The following is a 17,789-nucleotide window of genomic DNA, read 5'->3' on the forward strand; positions in this document are numbered from 1 at the left end:
GTTATAGTCTGTTTTGTTTTTTATCTGATAACAAAATGAAAACAATGATACCAAGCATATAGTATTTGAGAATTCAGGACTGAACAAAGCAGTAGGAAGCAGGAGGAGCCATGCTCTGATCATTTTGAGTATGCGGTCAATTTTTGTTGTTTTTTTTGTATGTAATGATAATTTTAGGGTTGCTATTTGCACCCAAGGGAGAACACTTTGATTTAAGAAAAATGTTTTAAATTTATTTTGGATAATTTAATTTTTTTATAATGAAAGACAGCAAATCCAATTAAGACATTTTCCAAAACTGCTTCCTTTCTCTTGCAATAAAAATATAGTGCCTCCCTGAAGAATCTAATCTGTATGAGCCTTCCTGGGAGTAATAAGTACTACACCCTGGAATGCTCTTAGGAAGAACATCAAGCAGGCTGAGAAACATACGGTCACATATCTTCCCTTACATTCAGTTTTATAAACTTAACAGGAAAAAAAGCATTCTAATTTAAGTCACATATAAAACCTTCGCGATCCTTCGACTTCATGGTATTCAAGAAACAGGATTCTTTAAAGAGCTGCCAACATCAAACTCAAGTCAAATTTGGATACAGACGAAATACAATCTACTAAAACAACAAAACATACCAGAACCATTTCAAGTATTAAAGCTATCTATCTCCAATGAAACTACACCAAACAAAATCACCTCTGACCATCGGATTAGGTCAACTAACAAATCGCCAGTGGATGTTAAGGCCTTCGGCCTCAGCCAAATGATAATCTTAAAAGTCTAGCAACAGACTTTTGTAGGACTTCTTATACAACAGCATTACATTCTTAAGTGAAAACTATGGTAACTACAAGTCAGTAATTCTTATACATATTTATCTTTTTACAATTCACTGCTGATGCATACAATAAACTGGGTAACATTTGGTTAAAACATAAACAGCCAAACAACCTTAACTTCTTTACAAAGAAAATAGTGAAACAAGCAAACCTGTTGTGATCGGGACCCACTTGGGTGTACTTATATTCTCCTTGGATCTTTTCTTTTTGGAAATACTGGTTCAAGCGAGCCTTAGCATTTTCCAATGTCCAGTTTCCATGAAGCCCAGCATTTAAGTCCACTTCTTCTGACTCTAGAGTCTGTGGAATCAATGATGATTAAATTTGGCTGCACTACTTATCAGTACTTAAGGTACAATAACAAGTAACATCTCTTTTCCAATACAAAAACCAGGTTTTGTTTTTGTAGTGCTGAGATCCACGGTCTTGCGCACGACTAGACAAGTACTTATATCACTGAACTATCCAAAACCCTTATTTTTGAGAAAAGACAGGAATTCTAAAATTCCTATGTTCTTGGAACTGTCACTCAGGCTGGCCTTGAATGTCATTCCCTTTCTACTGCTGGACTACAAGCAGGTTAGTACTAGCAACCATTAAAAACAGCTTTTAAGCTATGGCCACATGATCAAGATACCGTCTCAAAAATATTAACAGAAAACCCAATAACTAATTATATTATGAATTTGTAGAGATACTCAACCCTGCTGTGAATTCTACCCCAAATCCTATTTTCAAGGATGTGACATCGTAAGAGCCTTACCGCTTGTACTTCTTGTTCCTCCTTTCTTGAGTAGTAGTCTTTTAAATTGGCTCCTCTGTCCCAGGTGGGTCCAGGAGAACCATAGCCAGATGAAGACTCTACTCCAGAATTATTCTCTGCTAATAAATAAATAAATAAATAAATAAATAAATAAATAAATAAATAAATAAATAAATAAAACAAAATAAAATAAAATCACTCTTTTAACTAAAAAGAAATTTTAATTATTTTAAAGAATACTCCTAAAAAAATTGTCATTTTGTGTTTGAGCACACATTCTCAGTAATATGGAAGGGCACCTGAATCAGGACTATCTTAATTTTAAGGACTATCTTAAAAATTTTAAGTAACTGACAACCCAATCCAGTTCATTTCTTTGTTGATTGTCTATGCCTATGCATGTGGAAATGATAGTATAATCTCCAAGAAACAGTAAATAAGCTCTCTGATGATTAATTAATGTAACTGTCTTGAAAAACAACAACGCCGGGCGGTGGTGGAGCACACCTTTAATCCCAGCACTCGGGAGGCAGAGGCAGGCGGATCTCTGTGAGTTCGATCGAGGCCAGCCTGGTCTACAAGAGCTAGTTCCAGGACAGGCACCAAAAACTACAGAGAAACCCTGTCTCGAAAAAACAAAACAAAATTAATGTAACTGTTGACTAAATCCTCTAGCAGTAATTGTCTGTTAGAGATTGTCTTGGCTAAGTTAACCAGAGTGCATAAAACTGCCAACCCAATGGGAAGACTCCTTTCCTTAGAAACTAAGTAATAGTGAAAATTCACTGCTCTGTTTTTTGCAAAGTCACCAGCTGCTTTCTGCTTTAATCTCCTCCCACCTTGAAATCTGTCATGATGGACTGTGAACCATAATAAACCCATCCTCCCTTGAACTGCTTTCATCCGGGTGGTTTTTCTCACAGCAAGTACATTAAAAGCTGGCCTGGCCAACTTGCCCAATCTGTTTCTGCCCATATTGGATGCTAGTTGATTTAGAACACATCCTCGGGCATGGTAGTCTCTCTGTCCTAGGTACTAATATATATTCTTGGCTTTTGTTGTTTGCTTTCAGACAGGCTTTGACGTAGCTTAGGGGCCTGTCCGGGAACTCACTCTGTAGACCAGGCTGACCTCGAACTCAGATTAGCCTGCCTCTGCTGAAATTAAAGGCATGAGACTACTACCCATAATGTATTTTTAATATAGATTTGTTTTTTAAACTAAGAATAAAACTCTCCAAATAGACATGAACAACCATAATAGTGTTATTCTCAGTCAAGTGCAGATATTCAAGTCTTTCTTACCTGCTTTGAGAGCCAGATGTGGAGGAAGTGGTCCTCCCATGGGTGGTGGTGCACCTTCTCCAGTACTTGCTGTGCTATCAGATGTGTCCGTAAGTATGGGTGGGGGTGGTACAATCTGTACAAGGCAATGTCAAAACAGTGTCAGTGCTTTGTTTTGGCTTTTTGTGTGTGTGTGTGAGGAACTAGAAGTCTCTTTCAAGACTCAAAAGATGCCATATTATTAAAGATCCTTTGCAACAGTATTTTCCCTATTTCTTAGAGACAGCTTCATGTAATTTAAGCGTATACCAAACTCTTAAATAACCCATCCCCACTTGCTGAAAGTAAGTCTTGCTATAACCTGTCTTTCTCCATTGGTGTTTGTTTCCTCAACATCTGACCACTTAAGGATGTCCAACTATTATACATCCTTAACAGGAAATAACACTACCCTCAAGAATTCAAAGCTAATCTGGGCAATGGTGGCATATGTCTTTAATCCAGCACTTGGGAGGCAGGGGATCTCTATGACTAGTTCAAAGTCAGTCTGGTCTAGAGCTAGTTCCAGAACAGTTAAGACTGTTACAGAGAAACCCTGCTTCTCTGCTTTCTGAGTGAGAAAAGAAAGCAGCTGGGAATAGTGGTATATGTGCTTAATTTCAGAAGTGGGGAGGAAGAGGAAAATTTTTGCAGAATATGAGATCCTATCTTATTAAAAAGCATTAGATAAATTTCTGGTGCCAAATATGGTAAAGCATTCCTTCAACCCCAGCAACAGGAAGGCAGGATTCAGAGGTTAGCTGTAAATTTGAAGCCATCACAACTTAAAAGTTAAGGACGGCAAAGGCTAGTGAAATAATCTCTAAAATATAAGTGTGTGACATGGTGGCACACAATTTTAGTCCCAGCACTCAGGAGGCAGGTGGATCCATGTGAGTTCCAGGAGGAGCTGTAAAATACATAGTGAAACCTTGTCTTTCTTATATAGTAACTGAAGTATTTAACGTTACGATAAATGCCATTTTTAAGGCAAGACCTATGATATCAGAATTACCCACTCCAGGCAATTTCTCTACCTGAGCCTACTAAGTGCTAGAACTTTAATAAAGTTAAAAGATTCATGTGTTCAAATTTCTGTTTATACAGTTAATTACATAGTATACCTTTTTTCATGACAGTCTTACACTAAGGCAACTGGGAGTTTGAACATCAGTAAGATTACTGTTTGGGTGGAAGCATCACCCAAGCCACTGGCATCCATTTATTCAAAGTGTCTGGGGATGTGGTGGCACATGCCTTTAATCCCAGCAATGGGAGGCAGAGGCAGGCAGGGATTAAATCCCTGTGAATTTGAGACCAGCCTGTTCTACAGAGTTCCAGAACAGACTCTACACAGAGAAACCCTGCCTCGAAAAACAAAGAGTCTGAAATGTTTGGGTAGAAGTTCCATTCCAAGCCCTGTCTCCTGGGAGTTGTCTGATTCTAGACCCCACCAAAGAGGGGGCCCGCCAAATGATGACCCCTCCCCAGAGACTAAGACCACTCCCACAGCACCCCAGAACAAAGATGTGGGTTTTTTTGGTCTTCCTTCCCAGTCTCCTCTCTGGGGTGCTGGAAAGCCATATGGGAGCACTAGTATCCATTAAACCTGGACCTTTTCCAATTCGGATTGATTTGGTCTGATTCGGATTATTGTGTCAGCAAAGAGGCTTATTGGGGTGCAGAAACCTTTTGATTACTGGTGTGAATTTGCTCTTACCATTTTTTTTGGGGGGGGGGGGTCATCGAGACAGGGTTTCTCTGTGGCTTTGGAGCCTGTCCAGGAACTAGCTCCTGTAGCCCAGGCTGGCCTTGAACTCACAAAGATCTGCCTGCCTCTTACTGTTACCATTTTTTTTTTGTTTTTTCGAGACAGGGTTTCTCTGTGGCTTTGGAGCCTGTCCTGGAACTAGCTCTTGTAGACCAGGCTGGTCTCGAACTCACAGAGATCCACCTGCCTCTGCCTCCCGAGTGCTGGGATTAAAGGCGTGCGCCACCACCGCCCGGCTGTTACCATTTTTTAAGATAGCCTAGACAATACCCTAGACAGCCTGAAACTTGTCATGTAGTCTACATCTTGCTTCTTGTCTTAGAAATGCCAATATCATAGACTTGAACCATCGAGTCCAGCTTGTTTTCATTTTTTAACTGAGAAATAGTTTTCTTAATACTATTAGAAGCTGTTTAATTCCAGCACTTTGGAGATAGTGGGAGGCAGATCTTTGAGTTCAAGGCCAGTCTGATCTATATAGTAAAACAGGCTAGAAAGGACTACATACTAAGATCTTTTCTCAAATATTTAAAAAAAAAACAACCAAACCCAACTACACAATAGTATTGGGGGGTCAATGAAACAAATTTAAGTAAAGACACTTGCTAGTCTGGAATGCCTGGCTGCATTTCTTTACTTCACTTAAAGCACTATTGTTTGCAAACCAGGTACTATGGCGCATGCCTGTAATCTCAGCATTTGGAGGGGTGGAAGCAGGGGGATTAAAAAGTAGGGGCAGGGGCTGGAGAGATGGCTCAGAGGTTAAGAGCACTGGCTGCTCTTCCAGAGGTTCTGAGTTCAGTTCCCAGCAACCACATGGTGGCTCACAACCATCTGTACTGAGATCTGGCGCCTGGGCATACATCGAGGCAGAGTGTTGTATACATAATAAATAAATAAATTAAAAAAAAAAAAAGAACAACAACAACAAAAAAAAAAAAGTAGGGGCAGAGGGCTGGAGAGATGGCTCAGTGGTTAAGAACTCTGATTATTCTTCCAGAGGACTCAATTCCCAACAACCACATGGCAGCTTACAACTGCCTGAAAATCCAGTCCCAGGGGATCTGACACCTTCACACGGATTCACATAAAATAAAGTTAAATAAATAATTTTAAAAAATGTACAGGCAGAGCCAAGCGGTGATGGTGCATGCCTTTATTCCCAGTGCTTGATAGGCAGAGAATCAAGTGGATCTCTGTGAATTCGAGGCCAGTTTGGTCTACAATAGCTAGTTAGTTCCAAGACAGCCAGTGCTACTATGTCTCAAAACCACCCACCACACACAAAAAGTAGAGGCAGAACTACTAACGTCAACCAAGTAAACCCTGGTTACATAGTCATTCTAGGATATTTAAGACCCTGTCTGAGAAGTTTTCAAAATGCTTTTAACATTAAGTCTGAAAATTTAGCTCCATGAGCAAAATTTGCAAACATATTAAGGGAGATAACTCCTAAACTAGGTACACAACAAACTTCTGAAACTTATTCTATACAAAGATAACAAAGTTCATTAGAGAACAATATAGGGGCCAGAGAGGTAGTTCAGTGGTTAAGAGAACCTGCTGCTCATGCAGAGGACCAGGACTTTCTTCCTAGTATAACTCCTGTTCCAGATCTGATGTCTTCTGACCTGTGGGCACTAGGCACGCACACTTAAGCCAAACATAAATACCCTTAAAATAAATATTTAAAAATTAAAAAGCACAATAACTCCAACAATGGTGGTTAATCCCAACACTCAGGGTAGAGGTGAACCTCTGAGTTTAGGCCAGTCTGGCTCTAGGATGGACTGGGCTATACAAAAAAACAACAAAAAACCCTGTCCTGAAAAGCAAAACAAAGCAAAAAAAAAGGGGGGTGGAGGCACAATATAGCCTGCTGGACCTCATGTCCCAAGTCTGGAGACCCAGGCAAAGAGATCTAAAGGCCAGTCTTGGCCAGAGACCCAACTTCAAATAATTTTTTTTAAAAATGAGTATAAAACCACCCTCAGTCTGCCTTGTGGTGGTGGTACACGCCTTTAATCCCAGCACTTGAGAGAGAGACAGGCAGATCTCTGTGAGTTCAATGCCGGCCTGGTATATGTAATGAGTTCTAATAATAAAATCCTCGATCTGGAGAAATGCCTCCGCAGTTAAAAGCACTGGCTACTCTTCAGGTCCTGAGTTCAATTTCCAGCAACCACATGGTGGCTCACAACTATCTGTAAGGACATCTGGCACCCTCTTCTGGCCTGCAGGCATACATGCAAACAGAATATTATATACATAAAAAGAAAAAAAAAGCCAGGCGATGGTGGCGCACGCCTTTAATCCCAGCACTCGGGAGGCAGAGGCAGGCGGATCTCTGTGAGTTCGAGACCAGCCTGGTCTACAGAGCTAGTTCCAGGACAGGCTCCAAAGCCACAGAGAAACCCTGTCTCGAAAAACCAAATAAATAAATAAAATCCTGTCTTCATTAAAAAATTTTAGGCAGCCTGGAATATGTAACATGCATCTTTATAAGGGAAAAAAAGGATTAAGACAATCTTAGAACTGAATTTCAGGAACTGACACCTGAAACTGTAGCTTCTGGAGCTCAAGGTTAGGGTGCTTTAGAAAGATATACAAGGAAAAGGCCTTCAAAAACACCTATCCTATCCCCCAAAATCTCACAACCTAAGATTAGCAATACCATGGGATTAGAAATGAGATGTTGGCTGGGAATAGATGTAAGCTTTTAATCCCAATAGTTAGGAAGCAGAGGCAGGCGGATATGTGAGTTGGAGGCCAGAATCATCTATCTACACAGTTGAGTTGCAGGACAGTCAGAGCTATATAGACCCTGTCTTGAAAAAAACTAAAGGGGAGGGGTATGAGAGACTGGCACCTAGATACACCATCACCTATAAGAGCACTCAAAGCCTCGATGGTGCTATCTCCCAATAAAACACCTATTCTGAAAATAACAAGTTTTTGAAACAAACACTAACTTCTTTTTTTTTAAACACTAACTTCTTATACCCATCCTACTAAGCATTGTACCTTAGTAACACATAAGTTCTAAGTACAGGCTGTTTATACTCTTCTGGTGGCATATCTGACTGGCCATGTGTCCAACAACTGTTTATTGCCTGCATGGATAAATGTCAAAATTCACAATTCAAGGTATGGTTTCTAATGAGTATGGATCAGTTCTACACCATTTCAGATAGAACAAATCTCAACATGTGTTAAAGTTTCTAAAACTTACTGCATTTTTACATAATCACTATACTCTTATGATAGCCCTGCAAACAATGTCCACTCACCTGTAAATCAGTCTTGTTAATTTGAACCCAGAGAAATGTGAAAGCAGACATAAAGACAGCTCAAGTTCTTGGCCATAAATACTTACCCCAACGGCTGGAACTTCTTCACTCTTTACTTCATTTATTCGAACCAAATAGTTGACAAAATCTCTGGCAGCATTGCTCTGTGCATCTTTTTTATTGGTGGAATTGCCCATACCAGCATAATTAAACCCTTCTACTCGAACCTTTAAGATTCAAGGGGAAAAAAGTTGAATTAAACCTTGGTAATTCTAGAATTAAAAAAAATAATTATTCATTAAATGGCCCATCAAGATAAAGCATGAACAGCTAGCTACTTTAAACATGCATTTAAGCATACTTTTAGCACACCCCTGCAACACTGAATTTTACTAAAAGCATGGAATTGTATTTTTCACTGATATGCTGATCCAATAGTATCAATTGAAGTGGCTCAGATTCCCACAATAAACTATTTTAAGGTTGGGTTTCTTTTCAGTTTTCTCTCTGTAGCCCTGGCTGTCCTGGAATTCACTCTGTAGACCAGACAGGCAGGCCTCGAATTCTTAGTTTCTCCTGCCTCCGTCTCTGTCTCCTGAGTGCTGGTAACCTCAATGGGACAGTGCTTTGCCTAGTCAGGCCTTAAGTGCCATTCTCATCACAATCAAAATGTGCCCCCCACACAGCAAGGTAACTCAGCAAGGGCATTTGCCTCCAATGTGAGGAGCTGAATTAGATCCTTGAGACTTGTACAGAAAGAAAAACAGACCCTCACAAGTTTTACTTTTATATGCCTGTATGCACACACAATCATGTAACACAGCGATTTTATAATAACTAAAAGAAAAGCTCTCTACTTTTCTTTTAAATACTTTCCTTCTCTAAGAAAGAAGCCAAGTATGGTGTTCACCTTTAATCACAGCACTTGTGAGGCAGTTGAGCCTGAAGCCAGCCTCATCTACAAAGTTAAAGAGGCCAGCCAGAGATCGAGAAGTAAAACTGTTCCGTGCCCTCTCAAACAAAAATAAAGTTATTAAGACTACAAGCACTTATCTTCTTAACTTACAAGCATCGAAGTTGTTTTGGGAACATCAAAATAATTTTTCTAGTAAACAGCCAAGTCAAAATAATTTTTCCTAACCTGCAACAGCTTAGCCTTTCCAAACAAACATTCCTTTATATAACAAATGAAAGCATACAAATATATTGTATTCTTTAGTACCTCACACATGAATTTCTGTCTGTTTTTGTTTCCTACTGCTCTAATTTCATAGGCAGGGGTCATCTTCCTTTTGCCACACCAGGCATACAGAAAATTTTTAATGTCACCCATGATTCAGGTGTCTTCTTCACACCTAAAAAACAAGTTAAAATGTTATGATAGCAAAACCCCAAAATAAATAAACCACTATAATCTAGGACAAGAATAAGGTATTCTATCACAATACTACTAGAACTTACCTGGTAAGAAAATTGATTTATGTTGGGAAGCCTATGGCATGTGGTTAAAAAAAGACACAAGCTGCGAGTTACACACACACCCCCAATAATTATCGCTGTAGGCCAATTTTTAACCTCAAACTTTTTTTCTTTGTTTTTAGAGACAGGGTTTCTCTCTGTAGCATTGGCTGTCCTAGAACTCATTTTGTAGATCAAGTTGGCCTTGAGGTCAGAGAGAGCCTCTGCCTTCCAAGTACTGGGATTAAAGGTGCGCACCATCACCATCCAGACTTGGCAAACATTTTATGCAGCATCCTACACTCTACAATAGGTATCTTATATGCCATGTGGTGACTGGCAATCTTCTTTGGCTTTCAGTTTCAAGGGATCTGACATCTGGCTGTACCTGGTATCCAACTGGTATCCAAACACGCAGAATACTCATACACACAAAGTAAACACAACTTTTTTTTTTGAGACAGGTTTCTCTGTGTAACAGCCCTAGCTGTCTTGTAGACCAGGCTGGCCTTGACTCACCAGAGATCTGCCTGCCTGAGTGCTCGGTGGAATGGAATTAAAGGTGTGCATCACCACTGCCCAGCTAAAACTAAAGCTTTTTGTTTAAAAAAAAAAAGAAAAAAGAAAATCTAAGTAAAAGTTCCATGTGACTCATGGTAAAAGCCTAAACTGAAACCCAAATTCACCAGACTAAGAAACAGCACCACACACAGGCACACTAAAGATGTGGTGGGTCACGTATAATTTTAACACTTAGTATAGCTTCACGTGAAGATGGATAAGAATGAAGGCCTGCTTGAGGTTGCATGCAGCAGACTCTCAGCAAACTAAAAACAAAACCAAAATTACAAAAATAATCAACAATTCCGAAGGTACAGGATACATGCGTTAATGAAGTCAATTAAGCCTTCAATTTGACATGTAGCCTAAGCTAAGTTTAACCTCCCATAAAAATGAGTCAGATTTTTTTTTCTTAGAGGCATATTAATAATGGGGAGAGGTGGGCAGTTCTGAGTTAAAGGCCATCCTAATTTACATAACCAGTTCCAAACCACCCAAGATTACATAGTGAGACCATGTCAAAAACAAAGCCCAAATACAAAACAAAACCCTCCCAGGCAAACAGGAGAGATGGTTAGGTGGTTTTAGAGCATTATTTCCTCTGACAGAGGACCCAGATTTATTTCCCACACAAGGTGGTTTACAATCATTCTTAACTCTAGTTCAAGAGATCCAATGCCCTCTTCTAGCAAATGGTACATCTACATAACATGCCAACAAAATACTCATGCACAGAAAAAAAACAAAACCAAATTTAGAATGGGTAGGGGAGATTGATTACTATAGTAGGCTGCAAGGCACCTACAATAAATCTACATCCAACAAATTTGACCCTAATATAAATGTATGAATCTGATTGTTGTCAGTTGAACTTTGATCAAGCATTTGGCAAAGCATATGGCATACTCCAGAAAATTTAAGACAATGAAGAGTACTTCCAAGGTGGGGTGTGGTACTGGCCTATGCTTTTAATCCAAGCACTTGGTGGGCAGACGCTGGCAGATGTTGAGCTCAAGGCCAACCTGTTTTTCTAAGTTCCAGAAAGATGTCAAGAAAAAGAGCCAGACCCAGCATCAAACAAGATACACAGTAGTCACTCTCCAAGGTCCATGGTATGACTAGGCAGTGGTATAAAGCTTTAAGAGGTAGGGCCTTCCATTCAAAGTAAGGCTTACCACAGAAGGAATACTTATACCCCATTACCCCCTACAAACTGGCAAAGACTTTGAACAGCAGCTTTACCCAACCCCTTAGGACTGTTATTGTTACCTCACCAGACAGGAGACCAATTCATTATCCTCTAAAAGCTGTAGAACCATTTCTTGTGTAGCCTTATCTTCCTATCTCTATCTCCCAAGTGTTGAGACTGTAATCTTATAATTTGATCGTGTGATCACTTCAGAAGAAGAGCCTGGTAAATAGGTCTTTAATTGGCCGGGTCTACATAAAGGTCAAGGCTAAGGGGGAAGGAAATGGGAAACGGGGAGGAGGAGGAAATTTTTTAACAACTAAAAAAAAATAAACAAAAAAAACACTACTATTAAAAAAAAAAGATCAAGGCTAGCCAGGGATGTACAGTGATATTCTATAGTTAAAATGCTGGTCTGGTCTATAGCAAAGGCCATAGAGAAAAACCTTGCCGAGAGACAGAGAGATAGGAAATTTTACAGGTAGTAGAGACCTGTCTCAAAAACACCAATACTTTTGGACAGTAATGTCAAAACTAATGCCCTTTAAAAATAAAAGGTGTACTGGGTAGTGGTAGCCCACGCCTTTAATCCCAATACTTAGGTGGCAGAGGCAGGCAGCTTTTTAATTCAAGGTCAGGCAAGTGTTAAAGAAACCCTGTCTTAGGTGGGCGATGGTGGCACGCGCCTTTAATCCCAGCACTTGGGTGACAGAAGCAGGCGGACCTCTGTGAGTTCGAGACCAGCCTGGTCTACAGAGCTAGTTCCAGGACAGTCTCCTAAACCACAGAGAAACCCTGTCTCGAAAAACCAAAAAAAAAAAAAGGGGGGGGGGGGGGGGCTGGAGAGATGGCTCAGAGGTTAAGAGCACTGGCTGCTCTTCCAGAGGTCCTGAGTTCAATTCCCAGCAACCACATGGTGGCTCACAACCATCTGTACTGAGATCTGGCGCCCTCCTCTGGCTTGCGGGCAAACATCGAGGCAGAATGTTGTATATATAATAAATAAATCTTTAAAAAAAAAAAGGAACCCTGTCTAAAAACAAGTAAATAAATTTTAAAAATAAAAGGCCTAAGAAAGCACTGTGAGTTAGGCAGCGGTGGCACACGCCTTTAATCCCAGCATTCGGGAGGCAGAGGCAGGGGGATCTCTGTGAGTTCGAGAGTAGTTGGTCTACAAGAGCTAGTTCCAGGACAGGTTCCAAAGCTAGAGAAACCCTGACTCGGGAAGAAAAAAAACAAACAAAACAAACAAATAAAAGGCACTGTGGTACACACAATTCCTGACCTCCAGTCAGCGTCAGGAGAATCACAAACACAAAACAGAAAAGTATACAGTAAGTGTGTTAACAAGTTTTTATCCCTAGAAGCCCATTAATTCCAGAATATTTATGCTAATTTAAGTCGAAATAGATACATAGAGCCTTTAGTCTCCATTTTTTGTGCGTGTATGTATGTGGTTTGAGACAAGGTTTCTCTGTAACTTTGGAGTCTGTCCTAGAACTCACTCTGTAGACCAGGCTGGCCTCAAACTCGAGACTCAAGAGATCTGCTTGGGCCGGGCGGTGGTGGCGCACTCCTGTAATCCCAGCACTTGGGAGGCAGAGACAGGCGGATCTCTGTGAGTTCGAGGCCAGCCTGGTCTACCAAGGGAGTTCCAGGACAGGCTCCAAAGCTACAGAGAAACCCTGTCTCGAAAAACCAAAAAAAAAAAAAAAGAGAGATCTGCTTGTCTCTGCCTCCTGAGTGCTGGGATTTAAGGCATGCAAGACTCCAAATTTTATCCAAGGAAAATATTAACATTCCTACCAAAACACTAACTTAGCATCTCAGTAAGAATTTTTCCAAAAAATGTATCCCAAACCCATAAATAAATCCCCACCCACATTAATGGCACCAGGTAATTCAGAGTCACAATTTGGACATTCTGATCCGATCCCCAAAGATCTTCCACGACTATCTTTTGTATCCTTAAACGGCCGCTGAGATTATCCTTAGAGGATTAAGGAACTAGCTAATCCTTAAGCTGTATACTGTACTGTTCTGTTTTCTTTTAATTACTTTGAGCAGAGGCAACTTACAGCAAAGTGAGAAATGAGTGTGAAGAAGGGTCTGCCGGGAGGTGGTGGCGCACGTCTTTAATTCCGGGAGGCAGAGACAAGCGGACTCTCAAGAGTTCGAGGCCAGACTGGACTACAGAGTTCCAGGAAGGCTCCAAAGCTACAGAGAAACCCTGTCTCCGAGAGGGGGGAAAATGGTGAAGGGTTCCCCAGAAATAGCCACTATTTCTTTTACAGACCCAGAAAGCTACAAACAACTTCTCCCCTGACGAGAGAGCCTAGTAGGATGTCAAAATGTCAATCACCCCGGATGCAAGCGTGCTCCGCAACCCTGTTTTGGCTCCAGAATGTCTCCGATGGTCCTCGTTTCTCTCCAGCTCCTGTCGCTTGCCACCGCTACTTTGACAACTGCGATAATTCGAAATTCTTTTTTATTCTTCTACCCTAAAACAAATTCTTCCATCTCCTTCGCCACCCTCAGGTCACGTGGCCAGCCCTGCCTCTCGCGCCACCCCCCCTCCCCGTCCCGGTCGATCTACGGCCGTAGGCTTCACAAATGCCTCTGCATCATCGGAGATGACACATTCTGCACCCCAAAGCCAGACTGAGACTCCGAGGCGCCGTTCCCGGCGACCGTTATCTAGAGTAGGGCGATCCCGTTGCACGGTCTCACTTGATCATGCAGACATTTTCCTACCAGCAGCTCCTCGTTCCGCCCCACCCGTGCTCGGCCACCCGTGCAGAGGAGGAGCTGCAGAGCACCCGTGTGTGCCAAAGCGGCGGGCCCTCCAGGGCTCTAGTGCCCCGGATGAGCGACCCGAGGGCCCGAGGTGCCGTGTGGTGTCGAGCCGCCATCACGACGGGCGACTCTGGGCACCGACACCAGTCGCGTGACAGGCCGATGGAGGACGCGGCCTTCGAGAACGGTCAACCCGAGGGAGGCAGACCGCGGCCTGGGGCCAGGGTCGCCGGCGAGTACGCCGCGGCGGGCGAGCCCACGGCCCGTAATCCGGGCACCCGCCGCGCCGCCCCTCCCCCACCCGCCCGCCAGCGCCGCACAACAAAGCCACGGCGGAGCCGAGCAGGCCAGCATCGGCCGTCGGCCCCAAGCCCGCCTTGGGGCCGCCACGCTGCTCCCTTACCCTCCTCCACGGCTCCGTGCCCGAAAGCACAACCCTCTCAGGCGAGTTCGCAGCTCCAAGCTTCCACACAAACGGAGAAGGAACGCACCTCACCCCGCATGGAAGCAGCGGAGAAATGGCTCCGACCGCGGCGCCGAGGAGGCGGAGTCAGCGAGTCACGCCTGCGCAGAAGGCGAACTCCTGAGCCAGCACGCCCGGGAGGGGCGGGGCTGCAGCCACTTCCGGCCGCCAAACCTGAGGTCGTGAGCTAGTTCTTCTGGCCTGGGCCTGCCATTTCCTGTCAGGCGCTGAGGGCCATTTTCAGGAAGTTGAGATCCTCTTGCTTTTCCCTTTGTGGAGGAGGCTGGCCTACAATCTAACGCTGTCTTCTCTCTCTCTCTTTCTGCCTTCCGGGTGCATATTTTACAGACCTGCCACCACGCCCGACGGGTTTCCTTTTTGATGGTTCTTTAACATACAGGTAGTGTTAATTACCAGAATTAATCCTTTCAGAAGTACACCCCCCCAATAGCCATCTTAAAAATATGCCCAAGTATTTCCAGGTGCCATGAGTACGTTGAAATACAAGGTTCAAAATGTTTTTGCGTCACCAAAATGCTGCAGGCAATGTACTGCTTGGTGGTGCACACGTTCAATCCCAGCACCCGGGAGGCAATCTAGCATACCTCCATGAGTTCGAAAACAGCCTCTTCTACATGGCAAGTTCCGGGCCAGTGCTATACATATGAAAACACTGTCTCAATAAATAAATAAATGCTGCAGGCAGCCAGGTTGAGTCCCAGGCTAGCCTGCTCCAGCTGAATGAAAGACTCAGCTGATGAAAATGGGCTTTTCTATGTCTTATAACGTCTTTCCTCAGGAGGTTGGCCCACGTGCAGATTACCACAGGTGGTGGTTACCTGGAAGATTCATTTGTATAAAAAAATCCCTAACTCCTTGGCTGGAGTTAAAGAGAGATGGCTCAGAGGTTAAAAGCACTTGCTCTCGTAGAGGACTAGGGTTCAATTCTCAGCACCCACATAGTGACTCAAACTGCCCAAAAATCTTAGCTCCAGGAGACTCAGCAGGTGCATGGTGCACATACATGCACGCAGGTAGGAGATTGATACATAAAGTATAACAAATCTAAAAGGAGGAGGAGTCTGGCTGGTTGCCAGGAGTGGTGGTGCAGGCCTTTCATTGTATCATAACGAAATCCAGTCTACCCTCCACAAAAAGGAAAACCTTAGCTCAAAATGCTTCCTCCTTTTTGCTCAACCCCCCCACTCTCCCACTCCGTTATCTCTCCCCTCAAATTCCTATCCCTTTGTTTAGCTTCAGGAGTAAAGCCTCCTTTGTATTTCATACTTTTTTGGTGGGCTCTTGTGTTTTTGAGGCTCTGAGGAGTAACCCACCACTAAACTAAGTCTCAAATCTAACATCCCCACCCTGTTTATCTGTTTATCGTTTGTTTGTGCTAAGCTAGCAGACCCAGGCCTTGGATTCCATCTCCACCTGTGTCAATGAAATTACTGAAGAATGTGTTTAAACTTCCAGGGCCAGAGAGTGAAGGCGACTCTCGGCTGGCAGGTTGCCTAGTGTGCAGGGTCAATGCATCTGCACTCCAGCATTAGAGCACGTGGACATTTCACTTCTGCTTACTTTCGCCAGGCCTTTCTCTATTTTAAGGACCTGTCACTTTCAGATTTTCAGGTGGTGTTCTAAGGAAGGGCACCTGGGACAGCTTCTGCCTCTCAACTCAAAAGAATTTGGCTGAACATAAAATGCAGATAATTGACCCCAGGAGATCCCACTTCCAAACTTTCCAAAACCAGCAGGTGTCCGGAGAAATGTGCTGCCCGTGGACAGGACTTCCTGCCCACTGTAAAACTCTGACCTTTCAGTGACCTTTCCACCCTAGTTCTTACCCCAAGAGATTTGAGACAGAAAAATTTTCCCCAGGGACTTTCTCCCCTTAACTTCTCTCTCTTGGAGGGGGGATTGGTTGAAAGGAGAGCAGAATTGAACCTTTGATTCCAGTAAGAGCACTGGGGGGAAAGAGGGGAGGTTAGTGACTGTGGATCAGTCAGAGTGCTCACTCGGAGGGCCTGACACCCTGAGTTCCAACTGTAGCCTCATAAAAAGACGGGTGGTTCCCTTCTGTAATCTCAACGTTCAAGAAACAGAAGCCAGAGGACCAGGAAGGAGTTCAAGGACATCATCTTCAATAAATAGCAAGAGTTTGAGGCCATCCTTGTAACAGGACCCAAGCACAACTCTATTCATGATGGAAGTACCATTCAGACTATAAAACTCAGCATGTAGACAGCACCACCTGCTAAAACTAAAACAAAGACCTAGTCCACCAAAGCCCATAGCTCTGGGAAAGTCTCTAAATGTACTAACCTTGTATTCTGCAATTCTGCTTCTGGCTAAATATATACATACATATACACATACTAGATAGATAGATAGATAGATAGATAGATAGATAGATAGATAGACAGACAGACAGCAAATCTGAACTGGGAACTGTTGAGTTACAGATCTTCCAGCTGCTGTTCTCTCCTTAAAGTCAGCCCTTCCCCCACCCCACCCCGAAACCCAAATTCTCATATTCTCTCTCTCTCTCTCTCTCTCTCTTCTTATCCTCTTGTGCTGCAGCCTTAAGGCTCTCACAGAATTCTATCAGTCCCCCTTACAGTTAGCTGCAAACAAGCTGAGTTCTCCCCCTGAGACCAAAGCCTAAATAACTTTTTTTAAAATACTTATTTATTTATTATGTATACAGTATACAATATTCTGTCTGTGTGTATGTCTGCAGACCAGAAGAGGGCAGCAGACCTCATTACAGATGGTTGTGAGCCACCATGTGGTTGCTGGGAATTGAACTCAGGACCTTTGGAAGAGCAGGCAATGCTCTTAACCACTGAGCCATCTCTCTAGCCCCCTAAATAACTTTGAATTGTAACTTTGCTTCCTAGTGTAGACCTTCCTCTTCCATCCCAGGGACCATGCACACTAGGTTACAAGTAACTTTATTTTCTCCACCCACCCCTTTAGGAAACCTCTAAGAACTCTTTGTCCTCTGGATTTGAAGACTCTCCCTCCCTTCAAAGCCCCATCTGTTGCCTGTAGTTACCATTCTCTCTCTCTCTCTCTCTCTCTCTCTCTCTCTCTCTCTCTCTCTCTCTCTCTGTCTATGCTCTCCCACTGCCAGGCCACATCATGGCTTCTAGAGCCGTGAGTTCACAACTCTCCTCATAATGTTCTACAAGCCTCAAGCAGCCAATGCTGAAAACAGAGAGCGTGGAGTGAGATGAAGATTATATGTATAGTTTTGAGCCAGGATTGTTTCACTGTGTAGCTCTGGCTGTCCTGGAACTCACCCCATAGACAAGACTGGCCTTGAACTCACAG

At 43.0% G+C, this 17,789-nt stretch overlaps 1 protein-coding gene across 2 annotated transcripts in view; it reads right to left on the reverse strand.

Moving 5' to 3' along the window:
- Window positions 1–14,533, reverse strand: part of Dhx9 (DExH-box helicase 9) — a 35,707-nt gene extending 21,174 nt beyond the window's left edge. Inside the window, exons 1-6 of one of the 2 annotated variants that reach the window (XM_075988247.1) lie at window positions 14,391–14,533; window positions 9,206–9,338; window positions 8,070–8,210; window positions 2,905–3,019; window positions 1,601–1,719; window positions 989–1,137 (exon numbers count right to left, since the gene is read on the reverse strand). In XM_075988247.1, the coding sequence (XP_075844362.1) occupies window positions 989–1,137; window positions 1,601–1,719; window positions 2,905–3,019; window positions 8,070–8,210; window positions 9,206–9,316 (635 nt within the window). In that variant the 5' untranslated portion in view covers window positions 9,317–9,338; window positions 14,391–14,533. The remainder of the gene's footprint in view (window positions 1–988; window positions 1,138–1,600; window positions 1,720–2,904; window positions 3,020–8,069; window positions 8,211–9,205; window positions 9,339–14,390) is intronic. The other variant, XM_075988248.1, reaches the window with a different exon arrangement.
- Window positions 14,534–17,789: the final 3,256 nt, after the last annotated feature.

Source organism: Microtus pennsylvanicus, chromosome 10, assembly GCF_037038515.1.
Source record: "Microtus pennsylvanicus isolate mMicPen1 chromosome 10, mMicPen1.hap1, whole genome shotgun sequence".
NCBI lineage: Eukaryota > Metazoa > Chordata > Mammalia > Rodentia > Cricetidae > Microtus > Microtus pennsylvanicus.